Raw genomic sequence first — 13,436 nt, forward strand, 5'->3', positions numbered from 1 at the left:
ATTTAGAATCATCTTGAAGTTAATTGATTGAACTACAAAAAGCCATACAACTTTTATTAATTCTTTAGGGGAAGCTTATCGAAATTAGGTACTCATGCAGAGAGTGATCCAGACGAAACTCAGTGCACGCCTGGCTTTCCTCGGAACATGACATCAACAGCCGGAGTAAGCCGAGCGTCGCCAAGGAAATTAAGCTGTCTGGTGTAACATAAAGCTGAGCCAATGACAATGTAGCACAATGGTTTTCAACGCAACGCGCATTTGCGCAAGTTGAAAATTCAAAGCAGCAGATGACAATTTGGAAGAGGAAGAAAAAATAAATAAATCAGTAAAAAAAAAGAAAAAAAAGTACAATATTTCGTACTTTTACGTCAGAAAAAAAAAACATGAATTTTACAGCCTTAAGTGAGCAGCTGAAAACACCAGCCAGAGTCTTTGACTTTTGTCAAGAAAACAATTACTGGCACGAACGAAAACTTGTGTACCATGTGGACACAGGTGCAATCTTATTATAAGAGGAAAGGTAAGCGATGGTTATGCCTGAAGGTGTCAGGCTACCAAATGCCGAACCTTTACGTCATCTGGACTGGTAACTTTTTTGGCAAGTCTAAGCTGACAATTGCCATCATAATTAAAATCATCTACTTGTGGGCATTCGAGCAAGCAACACAGAAAGACCTCCAGCACGAATGCAGAATACAATCTATGCACACACACATTGTGTTTTGGGCGTTTCCAGGTCTTCTGAGGTGTGTGGATTGTACTCACCTTCAGAGTCATAATCGGAGTCAGGGTTTTCATCCCTAAGTGTTATGCATTTACGCAAAGAAGAGTTTCTAGTCACTTGGTGATTTCCTCTCTGAACCGTTATCACACTTCCCTTCATTTTTTTAGCTTTATATGGTTTAGGATTGTATGGTGGATACAGTTTGTTTTGTCTCTTCTGTCTGATCAAGACCTTATCGCCCAGGCTGAGAGCTGTGGTTTTTGTCTTTCTATCGGTTTTAAACCATCATATACGTGTCCAGCAATTATATTGACACTAGCACCCGTGTCTACCACAAACATTACAGGGGAATTATTGACAAGAGCGGTAAATTTTGGTGTCTTAATTGACGGTGTTAATTTCACAGATTCGTCACTAGACGTAGAGGAGAATACCTGGGGGAGGATTGGTGAAAGGAATTACTCTTACCAGCTTTGCTTTGCATGCTCTTACAAAGTGGTTTTTCTTGTGGCAATTCTTGCATTCTTTTCCTCGGGCTGGACAAGGTGGGTGTGTAGAAGAGTATCCATAATAGTGACACGTTTGCTGTCCGACATCTTTTTTTTTCCACCACGCGGTTGATTCTTCAAGGTGTCATGGTGACTGTTTTGCCACACAACAACTGTCTTTACTGCTGTTGATGTTGAAATTTTCGTTATTTCTACGCGTGAGACACGTGTGGTATTCGTTGCTGTAAAGAACATGTAGTTCATTACACTCAATGCCTGCAGCACGCGTATAAGCCAGTCTATCCATTTTTTTCAACGAATGGCGGTTGTGGTTTGGTCCGCAGTTACGCTAAAACTGGGAAAAACTGCTGCTGGTCATTTTTTTTTTGAATTCCGAAAGTTATGTAGCGTGAGCTTGTCATGAAAAAAATAATCTTTCATCGCCAGATAAAACATTGGGGGCTCTCGTCTGGCGGGAATCAACCAGTATGAAAAAAAGACAACGCAGACATAGGTGTTGACAACAGCTTGGTCACCAGAGAACAGCCGCCCGAGCTTATTTTATTAGAGAGCGCGCATGCCTAAAGGTAGATAACTCTTAGAGTTATGTCCCTTTACTTGTGGACATTACATCCCTCCCCCTCTTGGTGGGAGGACCTGTCTTATTTTACTTTTGACTATTTTTTAAAATTTTATTTTATTCATTTATTTTTTTTATATTATATTTTGAAGTCTTTAAGTCTTGCTAGGGGCAGTCTTTTCCCAGATGGATTCATCTCGGTAACTGATCAGCTATTTGTGTTTTGGGCGTTTCCAGGTCTTCTGGGGTGTGTGGATTGTACTCACCTTCAGTATCAGAATCGGAGTCAGGGTTTTCATCCCTAAGTGTTATGCATTTACGCAAAGAAGAGTTTCTAGTCACTTGCTGATTTCCTCTCTGAACCGTTATCATACTTCCCTTCATTTTTGTAGCAGTATATGCTTTAGGATTGTATGGTGGATACAGTTTGTTTTGCCTCTTCTGTCTGATCAAGACCTTATCGCCCAGGCTGAGAGCTGTTGTTTTTGTCTTTCTATCGGCGTACCCCTCCATCTTCTCTTTTCCTTTGGAGTCATTTTCTTTTATTTTTTCATGCATCAGCCCTGTTACTGGGCTTTCAATACCATTTAGTATGCCGATGTTCATTTTTCGGCCCATACAAGCTTCAAATGTAGATATTTTTGTGGTGGTATGAAGGGTGGCTCTATATTGCCTTAGAAAATGTGGTAACTGGGTCTTCCAGTTATGGCCTTCCACTGTGACCGCAAGAGCATATTTTTTTAGGGTGCGCATAAAACGCTCTACTTCACCATCTGCCTCGGCCATAGAGGTGTAATGCATCTATGTTTGAAACCTGCTTGTGCCGCTAAGTCTCTAAAGTCTTGTCCTTGAAATGGCGAACCGTTATCGGATTTTAGAACCATCGGATACCCTTGTCTCAGAAAGATCATGTTTAGACGGGGAATGCCTGTACATGCTGATATTTAGGGTATTACCGCCACTTAAGGGAATCGGCTTTAATCATCGATTATGACTAACACATAGTCACCTGATGGGAATGGACCTGCAAAATCGACTGAGATTTCAGTCCATGGTGCTACGGGTAGTGGTAAGGAGTGTATGGGTTCGCGGCTCATGTGCCTTTGGTCTGAGGCTTGACAGGGAATGCATCTGTGTATTGCTTCCTCCACCAGTCTATCGATTCCTGGGAACCACACCTTTTCCCTTATTAGTTGCTTGGTTTTGACCATGCCCTGGTGAGATTGATGGGCTACATCGACTGATTTCTTCCTTAATTTTGAGGGAATTACAAGTCGGTGTTCTCGAAGGACAAGAGCATTGTGTATTGAAATTTCATTCTTGAATGGGGAAAAACTTTACAGCTGGAGGTCATTCCATCGTCCTTCTTTAACAGCAACCATGGCCTTTTGTAACTGCGGGTCCTGTTCTGTGGCTTGTTTGACTTCTTCAAGAGTTAAAGATTTTGGTATTGTATTCTGAGCTACATCCCTTATGTAGGCTTCTGCTACATTGTCTTTAGATGGTATGTGTTGTGGATGATGACTCAGATAGTCTGCAGGGTTTTGGTCATCTTTCCCGGAACAGTATACCAGGTTGTACTGATAGGGCATGAGACAAATGCGCCAGTGTTCAATCCTTGTTGTCGGTTTAAGACTTTTCACAATCCCAAGAAGAGGACGATGGTCGGTGGAGGTTTTGAACCTCGCTCCATATAAATAGAGATGAAAATGTTCAGCTGCATATACGACAGCTAACATCTCTCTCTCAGTTTGGGACTATCGCTGTTCTACATCTGTGAGGACATGACTGGCATAGCATAGCACCTTCCCATCTTGTGTCAGAACTGCACCTAATCCAACCGGGCTTGCATCTACCAGGTTGTCAGTGTCTTTCTGCGGGTCGAAGTATGCCATCACCTCAGCTCCATTCAGAGCTTCCTTTAATTTGTTTGCAGCTGCTTCTTTTTCTTCTGTCCATTTCCAATTAGCATCTTTTTTTGTGAGCCGTCTCAGTGGTTCACTAATAGTGGCATAATGAGGAATAAATCGAGCCACATACTGTGTCATGCCCAAGAATGATCTGACTTCACTGATGTTCCTTGGAGATTTGCATTTTGTAATGGCATAGATTCTCTCTGGGTCAGGGGACACTCCATTCTCACTGAAAATATGTCTGATCACGCCAAAACTTAGATGCTTGTAACGAAATATTATGTAACAAAATCACACTGAAACAACAAAACGAAAGCCGATGCAAACCTAATAAAGATTTATAAAAAAGAAATGAAATTTGGTAAAGAAAAAGAAATTGGCACTGTTTGTTGATAAAGATTAAGAACAAACTATGTATAAAGAAGGTGATTATATAATCAATTACTTACAGGACTTTCCTCCCTCTCCAAGGAGATTTCAGATTGGTATCTACTGGTAGATTGTTCCTAAAAAACAAGTGCAAAAGAGGTAAAAAAACAAACTTTTCAGGGGACACTCTATTCTCACTGAAAATGTGTCTGAAGAAAGTCAGTTTCCGTACAGAAAAAAGGCATTTTTCTTTGTTCAGCTTGGCTCTTACTTCTTGTAGATGTTACAGGGTGTTCCTCAAGCTGATGTCATGTGATGGCTGGTCACGTGCATAAATTATTATGTCGTCTGATAGGCTTTTCACTACTGAGATGTCTCTCAGAAGGTCTGATATAGCTTTTTGAAATAGTTCAGAGGCTGCATTCACGCCAAAACTTAGACGCTTGTAACGAAATAAACTGGCATGTGTGACAAATGTCGTTATATATCTGCTGGACTCTTCCAGTTCTAGTTGATGATAAGCATTTGAAAGGTCTAGTTTGCTGAAAACTGTACACCCATTTAAGTCTGTTATTAAGTCGTCTACGGTTGGCATTGGATGTTTTATCTGTTGAATAGCTTCTTTTGCCTTTCTCATGTCAATGCAAATCAATAGGGTACCATTTTTCTTTGGAACTACCACAACCGAGCTTACCCAGGGGGTAGGTTTAGTGACATCTTCAATCACATCCATTTCTCTGAGATGTTTGAGTTCCGTCTCCACGTCTTTTCTCACATGGAAAGGTATCCTGCAGTATCGCTGAGTTACTTGACAAACCAATGAGTCGATGTGGAGATTAATGGTAACTCCTGAAAATTTTTCAAATCTTTCCATCAAACAGTGTGTGGAACCCATCTTGAATTGGGACTGTCACATGGAATGTGAAGTAAAACTTCATCATTCCCAGTGCTTTAGCAGAATGACCGCTGAAGAGGTTCTGCAGTCCAACTGTCGACCACAAATATCTTAGCCCTACACGATTTATCATGAAACTATGCTTGAATTAATAAATCCTCAGATGGGTATGGCATTTTTAGATCTGTACGCAAATATCCGGATCATTGTTTTGTTTATACATGGTTTGTGTTTTAAACCATCGTATATGTGGTCAGCAATTATATTGACACTAGCACCCATGTCTACCACAAACATTACAGGGGAATTATTGACAAGTGCACTAACTTTTGGTGTCTTAATTGACGGCGTAAATTTTACCGAGTACACAGACTCGTCACTAGACGTAGAGGGGAATACCGAGGGGAGGATTGGTGAAAGGAATTACTCTTACCGGCTTTGCTTTCCATGCTCTTGCAAAGTGGTTTTTCTTGTGGCAATTCTTGCATTCTTTTCCTCGGGCTGGACAAGTTGGGTGTGTAGAAGAGTATCCATAATAGTGACACGTTTGCTGCCGCCATCTTATTTTTGTCCACCACGCGATCAATTCTTCGAGGTGTCATGGTGACTGTTTTGCCACACAACAACTGTCTTTACTAACACATGTCAGAAATTCAAAGGGGAGATAAGACGTATGTCAGCACTTCAAAGGGAAGACAACTAAAAATATATTAACTTTTTTAACACACTACGGCCATCGTATTTTTCAAATGGAGGAAAGGTATACAACTCCGTTCTGAACATCTAATATTACAATTTATTGATTGAGCACTAATCTTTTTAAAAATGTAATCTTTATATAACTCAAAGCTAGAGACATTATGTAACAAAATCACACTCAAACAATAAAACAAAAGCCGATGAAAACCTAATAAAGATTTATAAAAAAGAAATGAAATTTGGTAAAGAAAAAGAAATTGGCACTGTTTGTTGATAAAGGTTAAGAAAAAACTATGTATAAAGAAGGTGATAATATAATCAATTACTTACAAGACTTTCCTCCCTCTCCAAGAAGAGTTCAGATGGATACCCGCTGGTTGATGGTTCCTAAAAAGGATTGGTGAAAGGAATTACTCTTACCGGCTTTGCTTTGCATGCTCTTGCAAAGTGGTTTTTCTTGTGGCAATTCTTGCATTCTTTTCCTCGGGCTGGACAAGTTGGCTCTTACTCCTTGTAGATGTTACAGGGTGTTCCTCAAGCTGATGTCATGTGATGGCTGGTCACGTGCATAAATTATTATGTCGTCTGATAGGCTTTTCACTACTGAGATGTCTCTCAGAAGGTCTGATATAGCTTTTTGAAATAGTTCAGAGGCTGCATTCACGCCAAAACTTAGATGCTTGTAACGAAATAAACTTGCATGTGTGGAAAATGTCGTTATATATCTGCTGGACTCTTCCAGTTCTAGTTGATGATAAGCATTTGAAAGGTCTAGTTTGCTGAAAACTGTACACCCATTTAAGTCTGCTATTAAGTCGTCTACGGTTGGCATTGGATGTTTTATCTGTTGAATAGCTTCATTTGCCTTTCTCATGTCAATGCAAATCCGTACGGTACCATTTTTCTTTGGAACTACCACAATCGAGCTAACCCAGGGGGTAGGTCCAGTGACATCTTCAATCACATCCATTTCTCTGAGATGTTTGAGTTCCGTCTCCACGTCTTTTCTCACATGGAAAGGTATCCTGCAGTATCGCTGAGTTACTTGACAAACCAATGAGTCGATGTGGAGATTAATGGTAACTCTTTTTAAAAATCTTTATATAACTCAAAACTGGAGACATTATGTAACAAAATCACACTCAAACAATAAAACAAAAGCCGATGAAAACCTAATAAAGATTTATAAAAAAGAAATGAAATTTGGTAAAGAAAAAGAAATTGGCACTGTTTGTTGATAAAGGTTAAGAAAAAACTATGTATAAAGAAGGTGATAATATAATCAATTACTTACAGGACTTTCCTCCCTCTCCAAGGAGAGATGAGATTGATCCCCGCTGGTGGATGGTTCCTAAAAAGGATTGGTGAAAGGAATTACTCTTACCGGCTTTGCTTTGCATGCTCTTGCAAAGTGGTTTTTCTTGTGGCAATTCTTGCATTCTTTTCCTTGGGCTGGACAAGTTGGCTCTTACTCCTTGTAGATGTTACAGGGTGTTCCTCAAGCTGATGTCATGTGATGGCTGGTCACGTGCATAAATTATTATGTCGTCTGATAGGCTTTTCACTACTGAGATGTCTCTCAGAAGGTCTGAGCTTTTTGAAATAGTTCAGAGGCTGCATTCAAGCCAAAAGTTAGATGCTTGTAACGAAATAAACTGGCATGTGTGACAAATGTCGTTATATATCTGCTGGACTCTTCCAGTTCTAGTTGATGATAAGCATTTGAAAGGTCTAGTTTGCTGAAAACTGTACACCCATTTAAGTCTGCTATTAAGTCGTCTACGGTTGGCATTGGATGTTTTATCTGTTGAATAGCTTCATGATACCCACTGGTGGATGGTTCCTAAAAAGGATTGGTGAAAGGAATTACTCTTACCGGCTTTGCTTTGCATGCTCTTGCAAAGTGGTTTTTCTTGTGGCAATTCTTGCATTCTTTTCCTCGGGCTGGACAAGTCGGGTGTGTAGAAGAGTATCCATAATAGTGACACGTTTGCTCTCCGACATCTTTTTTTTTCCACCACATGGTCGATTCTTCGAGGTGTCATGGTGACTGTTTTGCCACACAACAACTGTCTTTACTGACACATGTCAGAAATTCAAAGGGGAGATAAGACGTATGTCAGCACTTCAAAGGGAAGACAACTAAAAATAAATTAACTTTTTTAACGCACTACGGCCATCGTATTTTTCAAATGGAGGAAAGGTATACAACTCCGTTCTGAACATCTAATATTACAATTTATTGATTGAGCACTAATCTTTTTAAAAATGTAATCTTTATATAACTCAAAACTAGAGACATTATGTAACAAAATCACACTCAAATAATAAAACAAAAGCCGATGAAAACCTAATAAAGATTTATAAAAAAGAAATGAAATTTGGTAAAGAAAAAGAAATGATCACTGTTTGTTGATAAAGGTTAAGAACAAACTATGTATAAAGAAGGTGATAATATAATCAATTACTTACAGGATTTTCTTCACTTTCCAATGAGAGTTCAGCTTGGTACCCGCTGGTCGATGGTTCCTAAAATACGTGGAAAAGAGGTAAAAAAAAAAAACATTTCAGGGGACACTCTATTCTCACTGAAAATGTGTCTGAGGAAAGTCAGTTTCCGTACAGAACAAAGGCATTTTTCTTTGTTCAGCTTGGGTCCTACTTTTTTTAGACGTTACAGGGTGTTCCTCAAGCTGATGTCATGTGATGGCTGGTCACGTGCATAAATTATTATGTCGTCTGATAGGCTTTTCACTCCTGGGATGTCTCTCAGAAGGTCTGATATAGCTTCTTGAAATAGTTCAGAGGCTGCATTCACGACAAAACTTTGACGCTTGTAACAAAATAAAGGTCTTGTTTGCTGAAAACTGTACACGCATTTCAGTCTGCTATTAAGTCGTCTACGGTTGGCATTGGATGTTTTATCTGTTGAATAGCTTCATTTGCCTTTCTCATGTCGATGCAGTTCTAAGAAAATTTGCTCATCGAACCTAAGTTTAAGCACATCTGCTGTAGATCTAGCAGAATGGAAACTATATTGCGTGTCACTAAGAAGGTTATTTTTTCTGAGATGGTTGATTACTTCTCTATTTAACACAAATTCCAGCAACTTACTCATGAGGCACAGGAGACTTATTGGCCTGTACTGTGAGGGAGATGAGCGATCACTTGAATTCTTAAATACGGGACAAACTGATGAGATTTTTCAGGGTACCGGGAAGCAATTCTCCTTAAGACAACGTTTAAACAGTTTTGTAAGGATGGGCGCTAGTTCTGGTTGAAGTCTTTTGAGTACTATAATTAGAATACCGTCAAGGCCGGTTGCTTTATTGGAATCAAGGTTTTTGATTAGCTTGGCAACATCACGTACAGATATTTGTATATCACACAGCATGTTTTCTGATACAGGAGGAAATATTGGAGGTTGGTAGCATTTGTCGCAAAGGTATGAATTAGCTGCAAAGTTCTTGGCAAAGAGTTTGGCTTTGTCTGATGCTGATAAGATTACCTCAGATCCATTTATGAGAGTTGGGAGTGAGCACACGCTTCTGTTCAGGATTCTGTTTGCTATTTGCCAAAACTGGTAGGAACCAAGCCGCTGCTCTGCTCCTTTGGACTTGATGGACTGAGCATACACTCTCTTATGTTCTTTATTACTTTTTACAGTGGTTGCTGGAAGTCCTGAAATCGGCTTTAGTCTCAGTACATCTATTATGTTGGAAGCAATGAAAAAAGTGATTTCAGTGCGCAATGGCAGCTGCATATTCTCGAGAAAACCACGGCTGACTGTTAGGTTTTTGCTGGAATTTTTTCGAGGATATGAAACGGTCTATACCTACAATTAACCATTCCGTCAGGTCTGATACTATAGAGAACAAATCCTTTTTAAACATGGAACGCAGAGGTAAATCTGATAGAAATGTATGGAAACTATCCCAGTCAGCCATAGAGTATCGATATACTGTACGATGGAGAGGTACATCTGGGGACTTATTACATTTCGTTTTTATCTTAACTGATACAAATCAAAAACTCATCTAATTCTTTAAGAGAATAAAAATAATGGAAAATTTGTCAGCTGGTTTGAGTTCAAGCGTAAATTTACTTATTTAACTGATGAGTGAAATGTGATCATTTTTCATTTACGGTGATCCATGTTGACTAATTTTATTGTTGACAGCTAACACATGTCAGAAATTCAAAAGGGGAGATAAGACGTATGTCAGCACTTCAAAGGGAGGACAACTAAAAATAAATTAACTTTTTTAACGCACTACAGCCATCGTATTTTTCAAATGGAGGAAAGGTATACAACTCCGTTCTGAGCATCTAATATTACAATTTATTGATGGAGCACTAATCTTTTTAAAAATCTTTATATAACTCAAAACTAGAGACATTATGTAACAAAATCACACTGAAACAACAAAACAAAAGACGATGAAAACATAATAAAGAATCATTTATAAAAAAAAATGAAATTTGGTAAAGAAAAAGAAATTATCACTTTTTGATAAAGGTTAAGAACAAACTATGTATGAAGAAGGTTATAATATCAATTACTTACAGGACATTCTTTCGTCGGAATAGGGGGATCACGTGGGTAATCACTGGTGGATGGTTCTTAAGAAATGTGGAAAAGAGGTAAAAAGCAAAAAACTTTTTATTACCAACTGTTACTTACATGACTTACTTCCTTGGAACTCATTGGTGGATGGTTCAAAACTTTTAGCGTAGAGTTGTCCCTTAGCACCTTTCTTCTGACTTTAGAGGATGTGCACCCCTGCAAAATTTGGGCTAGGAGCTCTCTGTCTTTATCTTCAAAATCGCACGTGGAGGCTAGAGTCCATAGTCGTGCATGGTATGAGTCTAAGCTTCCATCCAGGTTTTGTATGGCCCGTTGAAACTTGAAAATTTCGTATGACGTGTTCTTTTGCGGCATAAAATGATTTGTTAGTGACCTTTTTGTAGTTTCATATTCGCATGAAACTACAGAGCCGTCGTCCAAAATGTTGGTTGTGCCTATGCCATTTTGTTGGTCTGTGAAGTCATGGAATATATCGAAAACTTTGTCTCCTGCATAGTGGAGAAGTGTCGCTTTCTTTTTTTTATCATCGTGAATGTCCATAGCGACAAATAAATTCTCCAACCTGTCTATCCATTTTTTCCAATGAACGGCGGTTGTGGTTTGGTCCGCATGTACGCTAAAACTGGGAAAAACTGGTAAACCACTGCTGGCCATTTTTTTTTTTTTTTGTATTAATTCCGAAAAAATTTTTTTGTATTAAATTCCGACAGGTTGTCACCGCAAACTTGTGTGCATTGTGAGACCAATCCGACTGCTGCCGGGGAGTCATCCTCCTCGCTGTGCTTTGTAGTAGGTCTCACAACGACGATCCATGGAGGTGGCCCTGGATGAAGAGCAGTGTTGTGGTCTTTGCTGTCACACTCCTTGCATTTAACGTTAGCTCTGCAGAACCTGGATGTATGTGTTGTAGATGAGCAACATTTGAAGCAAATGCCATTTTCTCTTATGAAAGTTTCACGTTCTTTCAAGAATTTCTCTTGAAAGATGCAGCATTTTAACAATGGGTGGAAGGCCTTTTGCGGTGTCAATATTGCATGGGTATGTGCTCGTTCTTATTTTATCGACTCTCAAAGTTGGAAACTGTGGGAGACACTTCAGTTTTGTTCACAGATATTGTTCTGTGTTTGCGTTCTTGTGGGGGAGGCCCTGTCCACCGATGGGTTAATCCTGAAACTTGGATCATTTTTGATCCTAGCTTGCTGTGTGACAAAGTTCACAAACACTTTGAACGGAGGGAACATGACTTGGTGGCGCTCTTTGTACTTGGAGCCAACAGATAACCATCTATCTTGAAGCGAGTATGGCAATTTGGCACTGAAGTGATGGAGTCCTTGTGCAGTATCCAGAGAATTGAGTCCAGGAAGGTCTCCATCTTCCTTAGCCGACAGGAGTTCAGTAGCTAGATTGCCAAATTCTCTTAGTCTCACAGAATCACTGTTAGACAGCCCTGGAAAATCGTCCACTCATTTAAAGAGCGCATCCTCTATCATCTCAGGGACACCGTAGCATTCTTCGAGTCGGTCCCATATTCTCCTAAGTTCCTTCTCTGGATGATTCGAGTGGGCTGATCTTAATCTTCTTGCATGTTCTCCTGACTCTTTACCGAGCCACTTTACAAGGAGGTCTATTTCCTCACTACATGTGAGACTGGGTTGTTTCACGGCACTTTGGAAAGACCGTTTCCAAGTTTGGTAGTCCTCAGGTCTGTCATTGAAGAGTAGCAGTCCAGTAGTAATCAATTCACGCCGGGTAAGGTACCTCACAAGGTTTGACATATATTGGGATTGATAAGCATCCCTTTTATCAGTGAAGTTCCAGTTGTCGGATGGTTTGGTGCCTTCCACATGTCAGGTGGGTGGGTGAAGGCTGATAACAGGGGTGATCGCATGGGTCCCTCTGAGCTCCTCAGTCTGAAAGGGAGATGATTGGTGGCAAGTTTATACTGGTCATATTTGTATTCTCGAAGTGGTTGGGGTCCAATAATTTACTCTTTAAACTGCTTTGCCTAGTCAGCTAGGTAGTCCTTGACTCTTGTGTTAGGGTCAGCAGGTGTACGGTCAAGGTTCAAATGGTGGCAGCTAGACTGCTCGATTAACTCATTGGCATCTTCCCTGAGAACCTCCTCCTAAAAGTCAATCAAAACTCTGAAGACAGGAAATCCCCAAAACAGGTTTATTGAAGGTATATATGGTAAAAAACTGAAATAATATAAAAAAAATAACATTAAGGTATTAAAATGTGTCTTTAAAAGGGGAAAAATAATGTTTCTTACCGGAGATGGCTTAAAACAGTGAAGGATAATGAGAGATAACAAACCGAGCCATGCAGCTAGAAATGCAACTGAGTTAGGGCGCAAAAACACCGGTCAATCTGCCGGTGTCGAGTCATGGGAAACTCTATAAGAAAAATGTCCGGCCAAGGGAGATAACTGTTTAAGGGACAAAACTGAGAGACATAACAATTGGGTTGACTTAATGAGGTAATGTTTTTGGAAATGTTGTTAAAGAGCAACCCAGTGCTTGATCATAGCAAAGAAACCCCATTTTGTTTGTGCACTCGGTATATACCCGTAATCCTAGTAATTAATTGCATTCCTTCCAAACCCCATTGTAGTGCGTTTGTCAGCATATAAGCACATGCACGGTTTTTCAGTAGGAGGCTTACTAATAATTTGAATTGCTCTCGACGTGGCTATATTCCTAAGTTTGATATGATGTATTTAGTGATGTTATGACGTTTTTTTAGTAGGTTAAGAAATATAGTATTTATGATATGTTATTGTCCCCTAAGTTTACTATTAAAAATCCTACAAATGACAATATTATTGTTACGGCCCTCCATTCTTACCCTATTTTCTTTTGAATAAAATACATACCTACGCATGCGTTCACATTATTACAGTATATTATGGCTCGAGCAATGTATGCGTTTACATTATTATCATATGTAACATAAATTATGTGTAAAAACATTAACTGCGCCTGGAATCTACAGCATGTCATTGATCAGAATTTCTGATTAGCAACATTTGCATTTGTTGCATGTAAGTGTGCAGTGGATTGGTTCTATATATGAAAATTGAATACACCACATTTGCATAAATGCACATATTATCGCTTGTGTATACCGATAAACAATTTATAATATGTCTTACAAAAAACACGAAAAAGGAAATTA

The 13,436-nt window shown here is 39.4% G+C and overlaps 1 protein-coding gene across 1 annotated transcript in view; it reads right to left on the reverse strand.

Moving 5' to 3' along the window:
- LOC145263588 (uncharacterized) overlaps positions 1 to 12,613 on the reverse strand; it is a 54,833-nt gene extending 42,220 nt beyond the window's left edge. Inside the window, exons 1-3 of the mRNA XM_080120432.1 lie at positions 10,356 to 12,613; positions 8,144 to 8,200; positions 4,158 to 4,214 (exon numbers count right to left, since the gene is read on the reverse strand). Of these exons, the coding sequence (XP_079976558.1) occupies positions 4,158 to 4,214; positions 8,144 to 8,200; positions 10,356 to 10,913 (672 nt within the window). The 5' untranslated portion in view covers positions 10,914 to 12,613. The remainder of the gene's footprint in view (positions 1 to 4,157; positions 4,215 to 8,143; positions 8,201 to 10,355) is intronic.
- Positions 12,614 to 13,436: the final 823 nt, after the last annotated feature.

Source organism: Euprymna scolopes, chromosome 39 (genome assembly GCF_053919585.1).
Source record: "Euprymna scolopes isolate OS-2025 chromosome 39, ASM5391958v1, whole genome shotgun sequence".
NCBI classification, from domain to species: domain Eukaryota; kingdom Metazoa; phylum Mollusca; class Cephalopoda; order Sepiida; family Sepiolidae; genus Euprymna; species Euprymna scolopes.